This window comes from Sorex fumeus, unplaced genomic scaffold (assembly GCF_029834395.1).
Source record: "Sorex fumeus unplaced genomic scaffold, SorFum_2.1 ptg000037l, whole genome shotgun sequence".
NCBI classification, from domain to species: Eukaryota; Metazoa; Chordata; class Mammalia; order Eulipotyphla; family Soricidae; genus Sorex; species Sorex fumeus.
In genome coordinates this window covers 18868140-18882683 of record NW_026606094.1, presented here as the reverse complement: position 1 = coordinate 18882683, position 14544 = coordinate 18868140, and the positions used below count along the sequence as shown (strand labels likewise).

At 38.2% G+C, this 14544-nt stretch overlaps 1 protein-coding gene across 1 annotated transcript; it reads right to left on the bottom strand.

Annotated features, from left to right (window-relative positions):
* Positions 1-2503: 2503 nt before the first annotated feature.
* SMIM30 (small integral membrane protein 30) lies at positions 2504-4356 on the bottom strand. The gene is made up of 3 exons (XM_056118369.1): positions 4335-4356; positions 3907-3998; positions 2504-3516 (listed from the first exon to the last, which is right to left on the bottom strand). The coding sequence occupies exon 3, from the start codon at positions 3469-3471 to the stop codon at positions 3292-3294; it is 180 nt and encodes a 59-aa protein (XP_055974344.1). The 5' UTR covers positions 3472-3516; positions 3907-3998; positions 4335-4356; the 3' UTR covers positions 2504-3291.
* Positions 4357-14544: the final 10188 nt, after the last annotated feature.

Here is a 14544-nt window from a genome sequence, read left to right as displayed (position 1 = left end):
ATGCACGAGGCAAGCATCCTACCCACTGTACTATGGCTTAGGTCCCGATATCCTGAATTTTTAATCTTAATTTGACTGAGAAAAAAACAATCAGTAGGTCCCATAGATATGAAATGGCAAGAGTGTTAGAATCATTTGTGAAGAATTTTGATGGAGCCACCATAAATCTGTTGCAGTAAACAAAATGAGGTTATAAAGAAAACAAATGAAAAACTTCTAACAGAAACACAGAGAAGCGGAATCAGTTAATTTGGAGACTGGAACAAAACCTTAATGGGCAAAGGAGACTAGAGAGGTAGGGGAAAAAAAGGATCTAATATCTAGGTCACTGGAGTTGCAGAAGAAAATAAGAAAAAAGCATAGCTCTGAAAGAGCATTGGAAAAAGTAACGGTAGGACATTTCCTAAACTTGGAAAGACACAGACATAAACTTAGATTCCTAACTCCAACAGCAAAGAATTTCATGCCAAGACACACCACAGTTACATTTCTGAAACAAAGGATAAAAACCATCTTGAAAGCAACCAGAAAGAAAGCATGTTTTTTTTGTTTTGTTTTTGACAGGTGAGGCTAGTGACAAAAATTTTTCAGAAAATAAAAAGTTAAGGACTTTTGCCCTGGAATTTTTAAAAGGATTTAAGCAAGCTTCACCATGTAGACACTACATTTATAAGGCATCCACATCTACACTAGTAAGAAGTCAGAAATTGTGTTGGGTACCTGAGGGGCATAAGGTTATCAATCCCATTCTTCCCATAAAGGATCCATGCAAGTATTGTCCCTCAAAGCAAATAAAAGAATTCCAGTATTGGAAAGAGCCTCAAAATCAAAAACCCCAAACACAAACACATCACTTGAACAAAAACTTTTAATTTGGTTTCCTGACTGCACTTCAGTTCTGTGACATTAATCAATCTAAAACCCTTTTTAGCATGCATGTTCATTTTTATAGGAAAGAATCAGCAGGGTTTTTCAAGAGTTATTGGCCCCCCAATAAAAGACAAAAGTCATAAATTTCACTTAGGTAAAAATTAGGCTCTTGTTAGAGATGTTCTCTACTATGTTTATGGAAATTCCTCAAAGTCATTTTTATAATTCCCTCAACTTTTACAGGGAAAAATATCAGGTTTTAATTCTTTCTAGGCACTTTTGGAAATACCTGCTCATTAAAAGAATGTTTGCCTGTAGTCTTATTTTGAACATTTTAAAAATAGTACCTGGAGGTGACTAAATGACTAATGCACTGTGATTTAAAATGTATTTTAGGTTTGATTTCTTCCAATACCAACGGAAAAGTTCAGTCATAAAAGACGTCAACTTCCCCTTATCAGTACCCATGGGTTAGTTTGTAAGGGACAGGACAACTATCTACCAATCTGCATTCCTTTTTATAGCTGAAGAAAAAACAAACAAAAAAAAAAGGCATGAATTTTAAGTTCTATTCTTTACAGTCTACAAAGACCAATTTATCAAAACAAAAACAACAAAAGCTGAGATTTATTTCTTTGTAAAAAAGCAAAACCAATTATTAGAAAAAGATTCACTTTCTATGTCTTTATAACTTGGCTGTGCCTCATTCATTTGACCCTCTATTACGTCTCTCATGCTCACCAGGTTCTGAGTTGTGTTCTGTAAACTGGAGTTTCTGAGATGTGTTCTGTAAACTCGAGTTTTAGATTGCTGCTGCTTGTTTTTCTGATAGAAATTAAGGCTCCCAACATTATTTAAATAATGCTAGAGTCTAAAAAGCTAGAGATTGAATTTCATTGTTTTAGAAAAAAGCAAAAACCAAACACCTGATTACCTGGTTTTGAGGAAGACCTGAAAGTGCTTTAATTTAGACTACTCTTGCTGACTGCACCTAAAGAATCCAAACAATCATTGGAGGTCCTTTGAGTTCTAGGCTCCGGCCTATGATAATACAATCAGGAAAGGGATTTGGCATCCCCAAAGTATTAATAAAGTGTCAGGCCTGATCCTTGGGCTGATAAATTACAGCAGTTTTCTTAGACTTTAATGTGCACACCAATTATTCTGTGCTCTAAGAACAAAATCAAATACTGATCAATTGGCCTCGGTGGACTTGATAGTTCTACATTTCTAACAAGTATCCTGCTGGTGGCTTGAGGATACTTCAGGGAAAAGATAAGAACGAGGATGTCCCAATCCATCTAGCTGGCTTCTGTACAACAGTATAGGCCATTACACTTTCCTTCTGTATCCAAGGATTTTCTAGCAGGGGTTTCTCCCATGGTAATGATGCTCATTTCTAATTTTCCACTGGCTGTGTTTCTTCAAGTTAGTGTGACTAGAGGCCAGAGAGATAGTGTAGTGGGTAGGCCATTTACCTTGTGTGCACCCAATCAGGTTTGATCCCCGGCATCCATATGGTCCCCCAGAGCACCACCAGGAATAATCCCTGAGTGCAGAGACCGGAGTAAGCCTTGAACATCGCTGGGCATGGCCCCTCGAACCAAAAACTTAAAAGCAACAAGCTAGAGTGATCACTACAAGTAAGGCATCTTGCCCTTTTTCATTTAGGTAATATAAAAGTCCACACGAAGATGAAAAACAGCTTGAAATGAACAGAAATGGACAATGCACATTAGTATACAAGACAATGGGCCTATATTTAATACATTATGTCTCACCACGAGATGTTGTTATTAAAAAGTCTATTTTTTCCTAAGATTAAATGTCTTCATTTCACTATTAATATAAACAATTTCTCTCCTTCATTGTCTGATACACTGAATACATTTTTCTAAATTTACCCCTCCACCCCCATATATTTAAGTAACTTTAAATTTTTCACCTAGTGTATTTGATATCTAAACACAGTATTAACCTGGGAAATAAAAAAGAAAACACTTAATAAAATTATGGAGAAAAGACTCCAAGAATTCAGGAGGCAGTGATTATAACAGATATGTGGTTTTCTAGGAATCTGAGCAGATTTCCTTCTTCCTATATTATTTGCTTTGAGAATCTTGAAACTGTGAAATATTACCTATGTAAATTTCAGTGATGTTACATTTTCGACTCACCTTCTACCTAGCAAATACAAATTATAGGCTGCATTTTACTAGTGCAGTATTTCTTGTGGGGAAAAAAAAAATGCCCTGCCCATTTAACCGGTAACAATGTGTTCCCATTTCTAAGGAAACAATTACGATTGTCAAACTAGCCTATTTACTGTTTCTTGGGAACCTTTAAACACCAGCGCTCATTTTTAATTTTAAGGGCACAAAGGGTTTTGGAGCAAGGTTTGATTCAGGAGGCCCTCCAAAGTCATATTTGTCCATTTCTCTTGCGTGCATAGACTCCCAAACAAGCACAGATGCCTGTAATGCTGAGCACCACACCCAGCAAGAGGGCAATTGCATCTCCGGCTTCCACTGCTTCAACCATGGGCAGCACCGAAAGCAGTGAAATGAGGACTATGACCCACTGGGTGGAAACTGAGGTCATGATGAGCTCTGGAGCTGTCCTCTTACTCTTGAGAGCTGACGGTTTCTAGAAATTAAATAACAAACAAAGGAACCACGATAAATGCCTGCCTTTCCAAAGGAGCATTTGAATACGTGACAAATAACCATCCGCCCATGCTCTTAAAAACCATCCCTCTCCCTACCCCTCCCCACCCCCACTGCCAGCAACTCCAGTCATTTCCCCACACTGTACAATGGCAACACTGAACCAAGCAGTTGCGGAACACAAAAAAAAACCACACTAAAACTGCACACTCGGACCTACTCACTTAGAAACTTGAACTCTCCCAGTGAGTTAAAAAAAAAAAAAATCGCATTTCCTTAGGGTTTTCCCAACTCAGGAAATGCAGACGAATCAGACAAAAGTTACACAACATGTAACTCGGTGAGGTTGTGGGCAATCAGTAAAACTTACCAAAGAAAGGGTGCAAAGATAACTTCTGACTTGAAATACCCCTTTCCTGAAGCTCCGGATGCTGAAAACTAAGAGGTTCCACACGCCAGCGCCTATTCTCCAAGGAGAAAAGGAGTGAAAATGAATCACCGACATTTTTAGGATGTTTAAGAGGCCCCTAAAACCCGTGCAGGGGCGTGGAAAGTGCACGGAGGGGAGAGGCACAAGTAATGCAGAGCAGTTTGTCTAACTAGGGGAAGGAGTTGGTCCCTCTACCCACCCGGGGAAAGAGAAACCGTTTCAAAACCCACGCACGGCTTTCTTCCTGAACTTGAATGGAAGGTTGGAGTAAAGCATCCTTATCGTGGCAAGATGCAAAAGTTCCCCCAGCTATACAAAGGCCCCGGGACATTCTCTCAAGACCCTCTGGAACCGAGTTCGCACAATACCTTCCAGGAAGCGGCCATTACCAGAATGGCGGGGGAGGGCGGAGCCTTCGAACTACAACTCCCGTCACGCCCCGCGCCGCCCTCCCAGCATGCATCAGTGCTCGGCGTCAGTGGCGCAGGGAGCCTGCGACGTTCGAGTTTCCGGGGAGAGCGAGGGGAGGAGGAGGAGCAGGCCCTGCGGCTGCTCCGCAGCTTTGAGTGCTTTAGTGCGACAAACTCGAAGAGCATGTGTTTTTATTGCCGTGACGATTTCAACACAGTATTGTGTCTTTGTAACAGCGGGAGCTCTCCCGGGCGAACAGTTTGTTAACGGTTGCTTCCAAGGTGTTTGGATTTTTTTTTTTTTTGAAGCAGGGGGATTCCCTGCTACCGCCCTCAAGTGTCTCATGACTTTTGTTCATTCCTTTAGCCCACTGGAGCGGGGAGGGTGCACGTTTAATATAAGACGTTTTGGAAAAAAAAAAATTGTTCAGATCATTTGTAGGGCGAAACAGGAATTTAGGATGAAGTGGTTTAAGCTTCAGGGTTCAACTTCTGGAGCTTCCCTATGAACTCATAGATGAGGAATGTAGTTGTACACCAGTGCGTGTAGTATATCGTGTACTCCATCATGTTTTGATGATACCAGCTTCAGTGTTTGCAAATGCTTACAAAAGGGGTGTCAAAATATAACAGTTTATAAGGCATAAATAATTTGAAAATGTCAGGTTTTTTCTTTGTTTTTGTTTTTGCAGTGCTAGGGGTGGCATCCAGAATCTACAGGTGCAAGGCGAGTGTTCTTCCTCATTTGTCTTCAGGTTCTTCAATTTGAGTCATAGGCTTTTCCAAAAGACTAAAATTTGTCTGATGTCTGTGTGGTCTCGGCAGGGCCTTTCCAGCTGCCTGGTTTCCCGAACTTTACCGTGTTCTGGTGACTGTGAAGTGGGTTAGTGATAAGGTCACCCGCGCGTTGTGTGAGTTTCTCCGGCGCATTCAGAGACCATCTCCAGATGGAGCCTGGGTATCCTATTCAAGGCTTCTCTTGTATGGCTCGTGATTCTGAATCCGTCTAGGCCCACAGCACAAACTTTTCTCTTGCTGACTCATCCAGCAGATATTTATTTGTATAAAATAAAATTAAGCAGTAATGTCTATTTCAATAAATTCATGGGCAAACAGTTCTGGAGAGAACTAGTGAAGAAGAAAACCGAGGTGTCTTGCAAATAGCACACTGAGGATCACCACACAAATGTTTCAGTATCATTTCCTCTAAACTTGATCATTTTAACAAGGTCTCATTTGCGTTGAACTTTTTTTTTTTGCTTTTACAATCAATTAATATTTGAAATAAGAGCTCTTTATTGTTACAGCTTCCAAGATTCTCTTGTATTCTAACATGAGCATTTGAGGCCTTTACATTTTCCCTTAATATTTAATTACGTTTGAAAAATCACTTTCATTACTACAGACTTTTTTCCGGTTGTCAGCATTGAAGCTAATGGTTTAGTTTTAAATTTGAAAAGCTTGTGGGTAATAAGATGATTTTTATATAAGTTTTAACATTAATGGATCAATTAATGATCTGGCCATGTGGAACAAATTGGCTGAAGTTTGTTCAGACTTGTTTTGGACATGAGTAGTTCCAAAATCAAATCAGTTATCCTTTTTTCTTACCAAAATACACCCTAATCAGGCAATTTAATAAATCTGTTGCTGCTTATACTTTTGTGCACCATATCGTAGTCCTACTTCCCAACTAGAATAGTATCCTAGTTCTCTGTTTTCTCTTACCACTACCCAAAACAGTAATTATAAAAATTAGGTCATTTATTTCTCTCTGAAAAGTGATTCCATACCACTACGTTAAGCAGAAATCCTTACTGCTTGTCAAGATACCCAAACCCTATACATTGGTCTCTGTCTACCTCTCTGATATCAGCCTACCATTCTCTTGTAATCAAGTTTACCTTTTGCTCTTAAGTATGTCCTTTTGTTGTTTTTGATTTTGAGATTACTGTTGGATAGTAATGCCCTTCAAGAGTAATGCCTTTCTTATTAAGTGCTTCCACATTACAGTATTTTCAACATCAGGACTTTTCTCAAATGTTACTTCTTCCCCTTAATACTTCAAAAAAATGTCTCTCTCATTACCGCCTATTGAGAAAGGAGACCAGAAGGAAGGAAAGATTTTTAATCACGGTGTAACACTGTTGAGACTGGGGGCAAGAGGAGAACACTCTTGTACTATATATTCCCCCTTATAATGGCAATCATTAATTATAATTATTATATATCTGTTTATATGTATAGTAAACATATACTGTAATACTGTTAGCACTGTCCTCCCGTTGTTCCTCAGTTTGTTCGAGCAGGCACCAGTAACATCTGAATTGTGAGACTTGTTACTGTTTTTGGCATATTGAATATGCCAGGGGGAGCTTGCCAGGCGCGCTATGTCTGGGCAGGGTGAAGTCAGAGGAAACTCTGGTTGGAGGTCCGTAGCGGTCCTGAAGTACAAATCGGGTGTCTGACCTGGGTATAGGGGCAAAAGACTAATTGAACCATCTAGTAGCTGGTTCCCTCTGAAGTTTCCCTCAGGATAGCTGGCACTCTCACTCGTATGACCACTCAACGCAGTTTTATCTGGTAAAGAAAATGATTAGATATCTTGGAGACGAAAGGAAACTTATACGTTAGGTTGAAAATTCTAAGAGAGTTAGGAAATTTTTCTCTTATCATACTAAGTTATCAACTACTAGACATTTTTGTAAGTGTTTTGTGAATAAATGAAGTTTGTTTAAGATCAGAATTTGGTTATTATGCAGTCAATATTATACTATTCATGATAGAGATCACTTTATAAACAGGAAAACTACTATTAGTACAAACTAGTAAGATGTTTAGACTAAGGTTATTTTTAGTTTTCATGCAAAATTTCAGTCTTACAAATTTCCCTCATAATATTAAAATAAAACTACATCTTGTGTACGTAAGACACAATAGCATATAAACAGGAACTTTATAGTTCAGAAACTTGTTTATAATTGTTCTACTTCCTGGGTCCACTTGGGGTAAGTGTTGATTAAGTCCACTTGGATCAAGTGTTTTTTTCTTAAGAATTCATCAATTGTTTTTTTCTGAGCACTAATTACTAGTGGATGAGCAGTATTGGCAGTTTTGGTGGGATAGTGCTTTGTTGTGAAGATAAAATATTATAGTATAATTAGCATAACTAGATCATGCCAACTAAATGCCAATAGGATCTCAGTAGGAAGATAATCAGCTACCGTAACATACTCCTAAGCATTCTTTGGTAGTGGATTCTGTCCCTATTTGAGGACTGTCCAAAATTTCATCAAGAAAATAAAAGAATTAGTTTAAAACAAATAAAACAGCAGATAGTTCACCACATGCCTGTGTGAGTATACACAAAAACCTCAAAAACATTGTGTAATGGAAAGTATGGATGATCTTCTTCACTTATGCCACTTACATGATACTTAGCAAGTCTCTTCTATATCCTATCAAAATCCCTCCCAGGCAACATTCTCTGCTAATTTTCTGAGAGCAGAAAACTGATATTCAGATAAAGGTGAGATTGATCCTTCTGTATCTGCCATTCAGAGCAGTCTTCAAGCTACGGAAAAATGATGTGATGTAGCTTGTGAAACATTATCTTTTTCTCTTGTCAGTTTATGGATTGGGGTAGTTACTTGTTCTAAGAAAGTTTACTTTCACAAAATATATTGTGTAAAGATGAAATGTTTATGAAATGAATAAAAAAAACTGTCGCCACAATACAATAGTTTTCATTGTTTGTATTTCTATTCCTGACTAGTGGTTAAGATTTAGGATTGGGGCATGGCATGTCTTAGGTTCTAGGTTCAATTCCTAGCATTCCAAAAGGTAAGTATTTAGGGTTTCTGAGACCACTTGCTTTGTTAGGATTCTGTCTCTGCTGCTTACTAAATATCTGACAATAGAGAAATTAATCAAGTTTTGTGAGAATCAAATTATCTATCTATAAAATGGGTTTATAAGTACCAACTTCTCATGCATATTTTGAGGATTTAATGAGTGAATTTCTGAAATTAGAGACTGGCATATAGTTATTTCTCATTAAATATTGATGATAGCTACTATTTTCTATTAATTTAACCCATAAAGCATGGGGTATCCAGCATATTACTTTTCTATGGAATCATGCTCTTCTGTAGATACACATAGTACATAAAAATGTATGTGGAACCCTTGTCTTTTTGAGGGCTTGTCTATATAGGGCATATGAGGGCTCCTAGGCTTCCAGTTGAGGGATAACTGGAAAGTATTCTAGTTATTCAAAAGCTACGGTAATAGCACAGCGGTAGGGCGTTTGCCTTGCACGCAGCCAACATGGCCGACCCCAGTTCGATTCCTCCGCCCCTCTCAGAGAGCCCGGCAATCTACCGAGAGTATCTCGCCCGCACAGCAGAGCTTGGCAAGCTACCCGTGACGTATTCGATATGCCAAACACAGTAACAACAAAGTCTCCAATGGAGACGTTACTGGGCCCGCTCGAGCAAATCGACGAACAATGGGAGGACCATGACCGTGACAGTAGAAATATATCTACTTGACTTGATAAGATTCTGTTTGACTATTTCATATCCACTGGTAATTTTATTTATGTTTAAAACAATTTTCTCCATCAGCAATTTACACTGGTACGAATATAGACAATATGGTTATCAAAGTGTAGATATAGATACGTAGCCTCAAGAAACCATTCAACTGGGATAATCTCTAGGGCCACCTAAACAAAACCCAAAAACATTATTAATTCCTTTTGAATTCAGCTCTCATTATAGTAGCTATACATAATATAGAACTGCTTCCCCCATAAATTGCAGTGAGGGAAAAGATAGTATTAGCTTTGTTAAAAGGGAATTATAATGAGTTTATATATTATTCTTGTAAAAATGAAAATTGACATTGATATATAGCATGCCAATTTTAGAAATAAACCATAATTAACTGACCACTTTAATACTACATAGTATTAATCGTGGTTACCAAGATATATGTGTATCCCTTGAAGTTATATTATAACTGGAAGTTTGTATCTTTTGTTCCCCATCATTCACTCATCCCTTCTTCTGTCCCTGTAAACCACTAATTACTTTCTGTGTCTATTATTTAAAAAATTTTTTTCATATTGCATATATAAATAAAATTATATGAAATTTGGCTTGTTTTGTTGAGCATTGGGAATGTGTTGCACTTGCTTTATGGGATAGTTAATTACATAGCTTCCATTGGATCCTTCTCAGACAGACAGAAGGATATAGTTTTGCCTTATCTCATAAGCCTGTATTCACTCAATGTTCAACAAGAACAAGATTTTTACCTTATGTTTCTGGCCTTATTAAAATATACTGTCTGAATGGATAAATAATTTCCTTGTAACTCCTACGTAGGATTCATTTGAGTGTGATTCATGGACAAAGAAACACTAGTTTTGCCAAATAGCTTTGGAAATTATGTTTGTTTCTTTTTAAAATGTAACTTTTAAGTCAAGGATCATGCAAATAGTTTTAGTTTATCATGTATACTCCAATTGGAAATGTCAACCTGGGTTCACTAATATTAAATAGCATAGAGGCAGGGATTAATTTCTGGAATATAATGATTATAGTAATCTCCACTACTTTTACAGGAGCTTGTTTTTTATGTTATTTATTTAGTTTTTCTTGTAATGTGTCTATAATCCAGTCTAAGGTAAAGGTAAAGGCCCTCCCGTTGATCGTCGATTTGCTCGAGCGGGCCCAGTAACGTCTCCATTGGAGACTTTGTTGTTACTGTGTCTGGCATATCCAATACTCTCGGTAGCTTGCCGGGCTCTCCGAGAGGGGTGGAGGAATCGAACTCGGGTCGGCCATGTTGGCCGCTTGTAAGGCGAACGCCCTACCCGCTGTGCTATCGCTCCAGCCCTAATGAGCTGTTATATCCTAGTTGTAATTCAAACCAATGACCAAGATAATAACTCCCATGTTCTATGCATGTGGCCCATTTTCTAAAAGAGAGAGTCATTTCCTCAGCAGTGCTAAAGAGATGAGCAGCTTCTGTGTGAGCATCTGTCAGTTACAAGATCTGTTTATGAGCATCACTGGTAGCAACATGAACTACCATCCTTCTGAAACAATGCCAGATTCTGTTTTTCCTCAAGCTGTCTTGAATGCTTCTGCAAACTTCTATATAGTTTCTCTTTTGGTAGGATCTGGGGTTATCAAATTAGTCTTTTGACTCATGCCTAAATCTATACCATCCTTCATTAATAGAGAGATTGGTGGTAGCTAATAAGATAAAATATTTTAGTCACTTGTTTGAACTGTGAAGGGAAAAAGTTTCCAAGACACCGTTAGTTAGAATTGGTTTCAGAGAAGAAAGGAGAAGTGGCTTCTGCTTATTTTATAACTGTGGCAAGTGAGTCATGCTAGTCTCAGAAGGAAGACACTGTTTAAATCTATCAGAGGATGCTGATAGGCTGGTGTCAGGACTTCGCAGTGACTGGTATGGTATTCATAAAATACACACTTCTTCATTAGCAACCCATCAAACCAAGTGAGTGGAACTATTTTACTGGAGCTTCACAATTAGAAAAGTGCAACCCAGAGCTACTCAGTGTTCCCCATCAATAACAGGACATTAATCACTGAGATCATTACATTAGAGCAAACTAATAATTAGGCTAACAGGATTGGATAAGCCACACTTTCTAGAGCTATTCAGGTGCCGTACAGGGTGGGAAACACCTGCTGAGGTTAAATGCTATTACCAGCATTTTATCAAGATAGATGGAAAAGATACTAATATTCATTTTTGCCATGGTCACACGCACCATATATAGCCTGTTGGGATATGACTCTAGCTTCCACCAATGTTCTTCAGTACCATTGAATCAAACATATATACATATCTGTGATGTCCAGGAAGCTAGAAAAGCCATCAATAGTCAATGACATATTCAAATATTTCTTATAGTTCTGGGTTTCTATGAGCAAGTTAAGAATGTATGAATGCTGTTAAGTGAAATGAGTCAAAAAGAGAGGGACAGACATAGAAAGATTGCATTCATCTGGGGAAAATAAAGTAACAAAATAGGAGACTAATACCCAAGAATAGCTGAGATAAGTACCAGGAGGTTTACTCCATGGCTTGAAGGCCAGCCACACATGCTAGGGGAAAAGGCAACTCAGATAGAGAAGGGAGCACCAAATAAAGGGTGTTAGGAGGATCCGCCCAAGATGGGAGAAGCATGCTGAAAGTAGACTATAGACTGAACATGATTGCCACTCAATGCCTCTTTTGCAAACCACAGCACCCAAAAGGAGAGAGAGAACAAAAGGGAATGCCCTGCCACAGGGGCAGGGTGGGATGGGGAAGATGGATAGGGGGTGGAAGGGATAATGGGATCCGTGGTGGTGGAAAATGTTCACTGGTGGAGGGATGGGTACTTGATCATTGTATAACTGAAACCCAAGCACAAACATTTGTAAGTCTACAACTGTACCTCATGGTGTTTCACTAATAAAATTTTTTTTAAAAAAATGTATGAATGCAATGATTTTGTAAAGTTGCGAGATTATCTTTTCATATAACACTTCATCCATATTTATCATCTAACTCAGAACATAGGCTTTATATCTCTAACTTTTTTCCTCCCTTTCCTTTCCTCCCTCTCTCCCTCCCTCCCTCCCTTCCTCCCTCCCTCTCTCTTTCTACCTTTCATTTTCTTTCTTTCTTTCCTTCTTTCTCTTTCTTTCTTTCTTTCTTTCTTTCTTTCTTTCTTTCTTTCTTTCTTTCTTTCTTTCTTTCTTCCTTCCTTTCTTTCTTTCTTTCTTTCTTTCTTTCTTTCCTTCCCTCCCTCCCTCCCTCCCTCCCTCCCTCCCTCCCTCCCTCCCTCGCTCTTTCTCTTTCTCTCCTTCCTTCCTTCCTTCCTTCCTTCCTTCCTTCCTTCCTTCCTTCCTTCCTTCCTTTCTTTCTTTCTTAACAACCATGAGATGCACAGTTATAAAGTTGTTGTTCATGACTGGGTTTTGATCATACAAGTTCCAACACTCATCCCTTCACAGTGTACATGTGCCCAGTTTCCCTTCTCGCATCCCCAACTACCCTTCTTCCCCCATCTGCCTCTATGGCAGACACTTTCCTCTCTCTCTCTCTCTCTCTCTCTGAAAGGTCATCATGTACAACCCTTTACCTACTTTCAGCACTCAATTCTTGTCCAGAGTAGTAATTTTCAGCTATCAATGTCATAGTGGTCCCTTCTCTATCCTAACTACTTTCTTTCCTGAACTGTGACAGCTTCCATCCATGGGCCAGTCCTGGTCCTCATTTCTACTGTCCTTGTGTAAGTCTCATACCATGTTTTTATACCCCACAAGTGAGAGCTGTCATCCTATGTCTATTTTTCTCCTTATCATCCTATGTCATTTCACTCAGCATGGTTCTTTCCATGTTCATCCATTCATAAGCAAATTTCATCACTTCTTTTTCCCTGGTGGCTGCATCGTATTCTCTTGTGTTGATGTACTACAGTTTCTTTATTTTGGAGACATCTTGACTGATACAAAATTTACCTTGTCACTAGCTCTGTGAATCCAAAAAATACACTAACGTTTTGACTCTTGAGTTTTCTCATCTGTAATGAGAAAAGTCACCAATCTTCATAGGATTAATTAATTCAGATTGAGTGAGCTGACATTTAAAATGCCTAATAAGGAACCAGAAAGATAACATTAGCAGGCAACCTCGGTTTGATACCTTGTACTGAGTACCACCTGGTGTGGTCAAAAAAACCCAAAATTAAAAACTAAAATGCCTAATAAAGTCAATATTGAGATATTATTATTAACAGAGTACTGATATTAAAGGCATGGACTAGTTGATCATATATACTTAGAGTTGTATAAGAAAAAATTGATTTTTTTTTGGTTTTGGGGCAATACCCAGTGATGCTCGGGTTACTTCTGGCTCTGTACTCAGGAATTTGCCCAGGCAATGCTTGGGGGAACCATACGAGATGGTTGGGATCTAACCTGGGTCAACACCATACAAAGCAAGTGCTCTACCCACCATACTATCTCTGTGGTTCATTGTACAAAAAATGTAAAGTTAGGATTATATTGCTTCATTGAAGCATGATCAAATATTAATATGGGGAAAAGATGTTTTCAGAAGTTGACATATATGTATCAGGAACTATTATACAAGTAACAAATAGGAATATCTCTATTCCTTAAAATGACTTTAGAAGGTAAAAACTTTTATTATCTCCTCTTATGGATGAGGAAACTGAAAAATAGTATACAAGATTGCATAACTAAAAAATAGTAGAGACAGGATATAGATTTAGAAAATTTAAAAAGGTCCATATATTTTAGTAATTTTTCATATAGTTTTGTTTGAAAAATGTCACAGATTATCATTAAAATTTCTTTGTTGCATTAGTGTTGTTTGGGAAATCCAAGCATACTGAGTCACTGAGGGCTAGTTAATGTTTGCTTACTTCCCTTTAAGACCCAGTTTGCCAAATGCTGAATGAGAAAATACCAATACTTATCCAATTTATCAACAGATTTTTGCCTTAGGTTTAACAAAATATACAAAATAGTGTTTTTTAAAAGAATGAAGTTGATTTGACTTTATATGAGATAGTCTCAGAGTACATTTACATGTTTTTATTTTGATGTTACATGTCAAAAGCAAGAGAGTAATTTGTTGGGTATTTCAAAAATCATGGTTAATAAAGTTCATTAAATATGCACAGTTTTTTAAAGAGACGGTAGGAAGTTATCTTAGTGCTCTGGGTTGCAGGCCTTGCCATACAGGGATCCAGTTTCAATCCCTGATGCTGTATGACTCATTCTAGCAAGACTGGATTTAAGCCTGGTGGCTTCTAGCCCACTGAACTAGAGTTTTTCACTTAGAGTTCAAGAATCTAAAACAATTAAAACAAAGAATATAAAGAAGCTAAGAACAATAGCATATGTGTGATTTATATATACCAAATCATCTTTATATACCAGATACTTATCATGATTAAAAGTTGGTTACTATAGAGGTCACGGTCATGGTCCTCCCGTTGTTCATCGATTTGCTCAAGTGGGCCCAGTAACATCTCCATCATGAGACTTGTTGTTACTGTGTTTGGCATATCGAATACATCACAGGTAGCTTGCCAGGCTCTGCC

Excerpts from the sequence above, each read along its gene's own strand:
- SMIM30 (XM_056118369.1), bottom strand. The coding sequence starts at position 3,471 with ATGACCTCAGTTTCCACCCAGTGGGTCATAGTCCTCATTTCACTGCTT.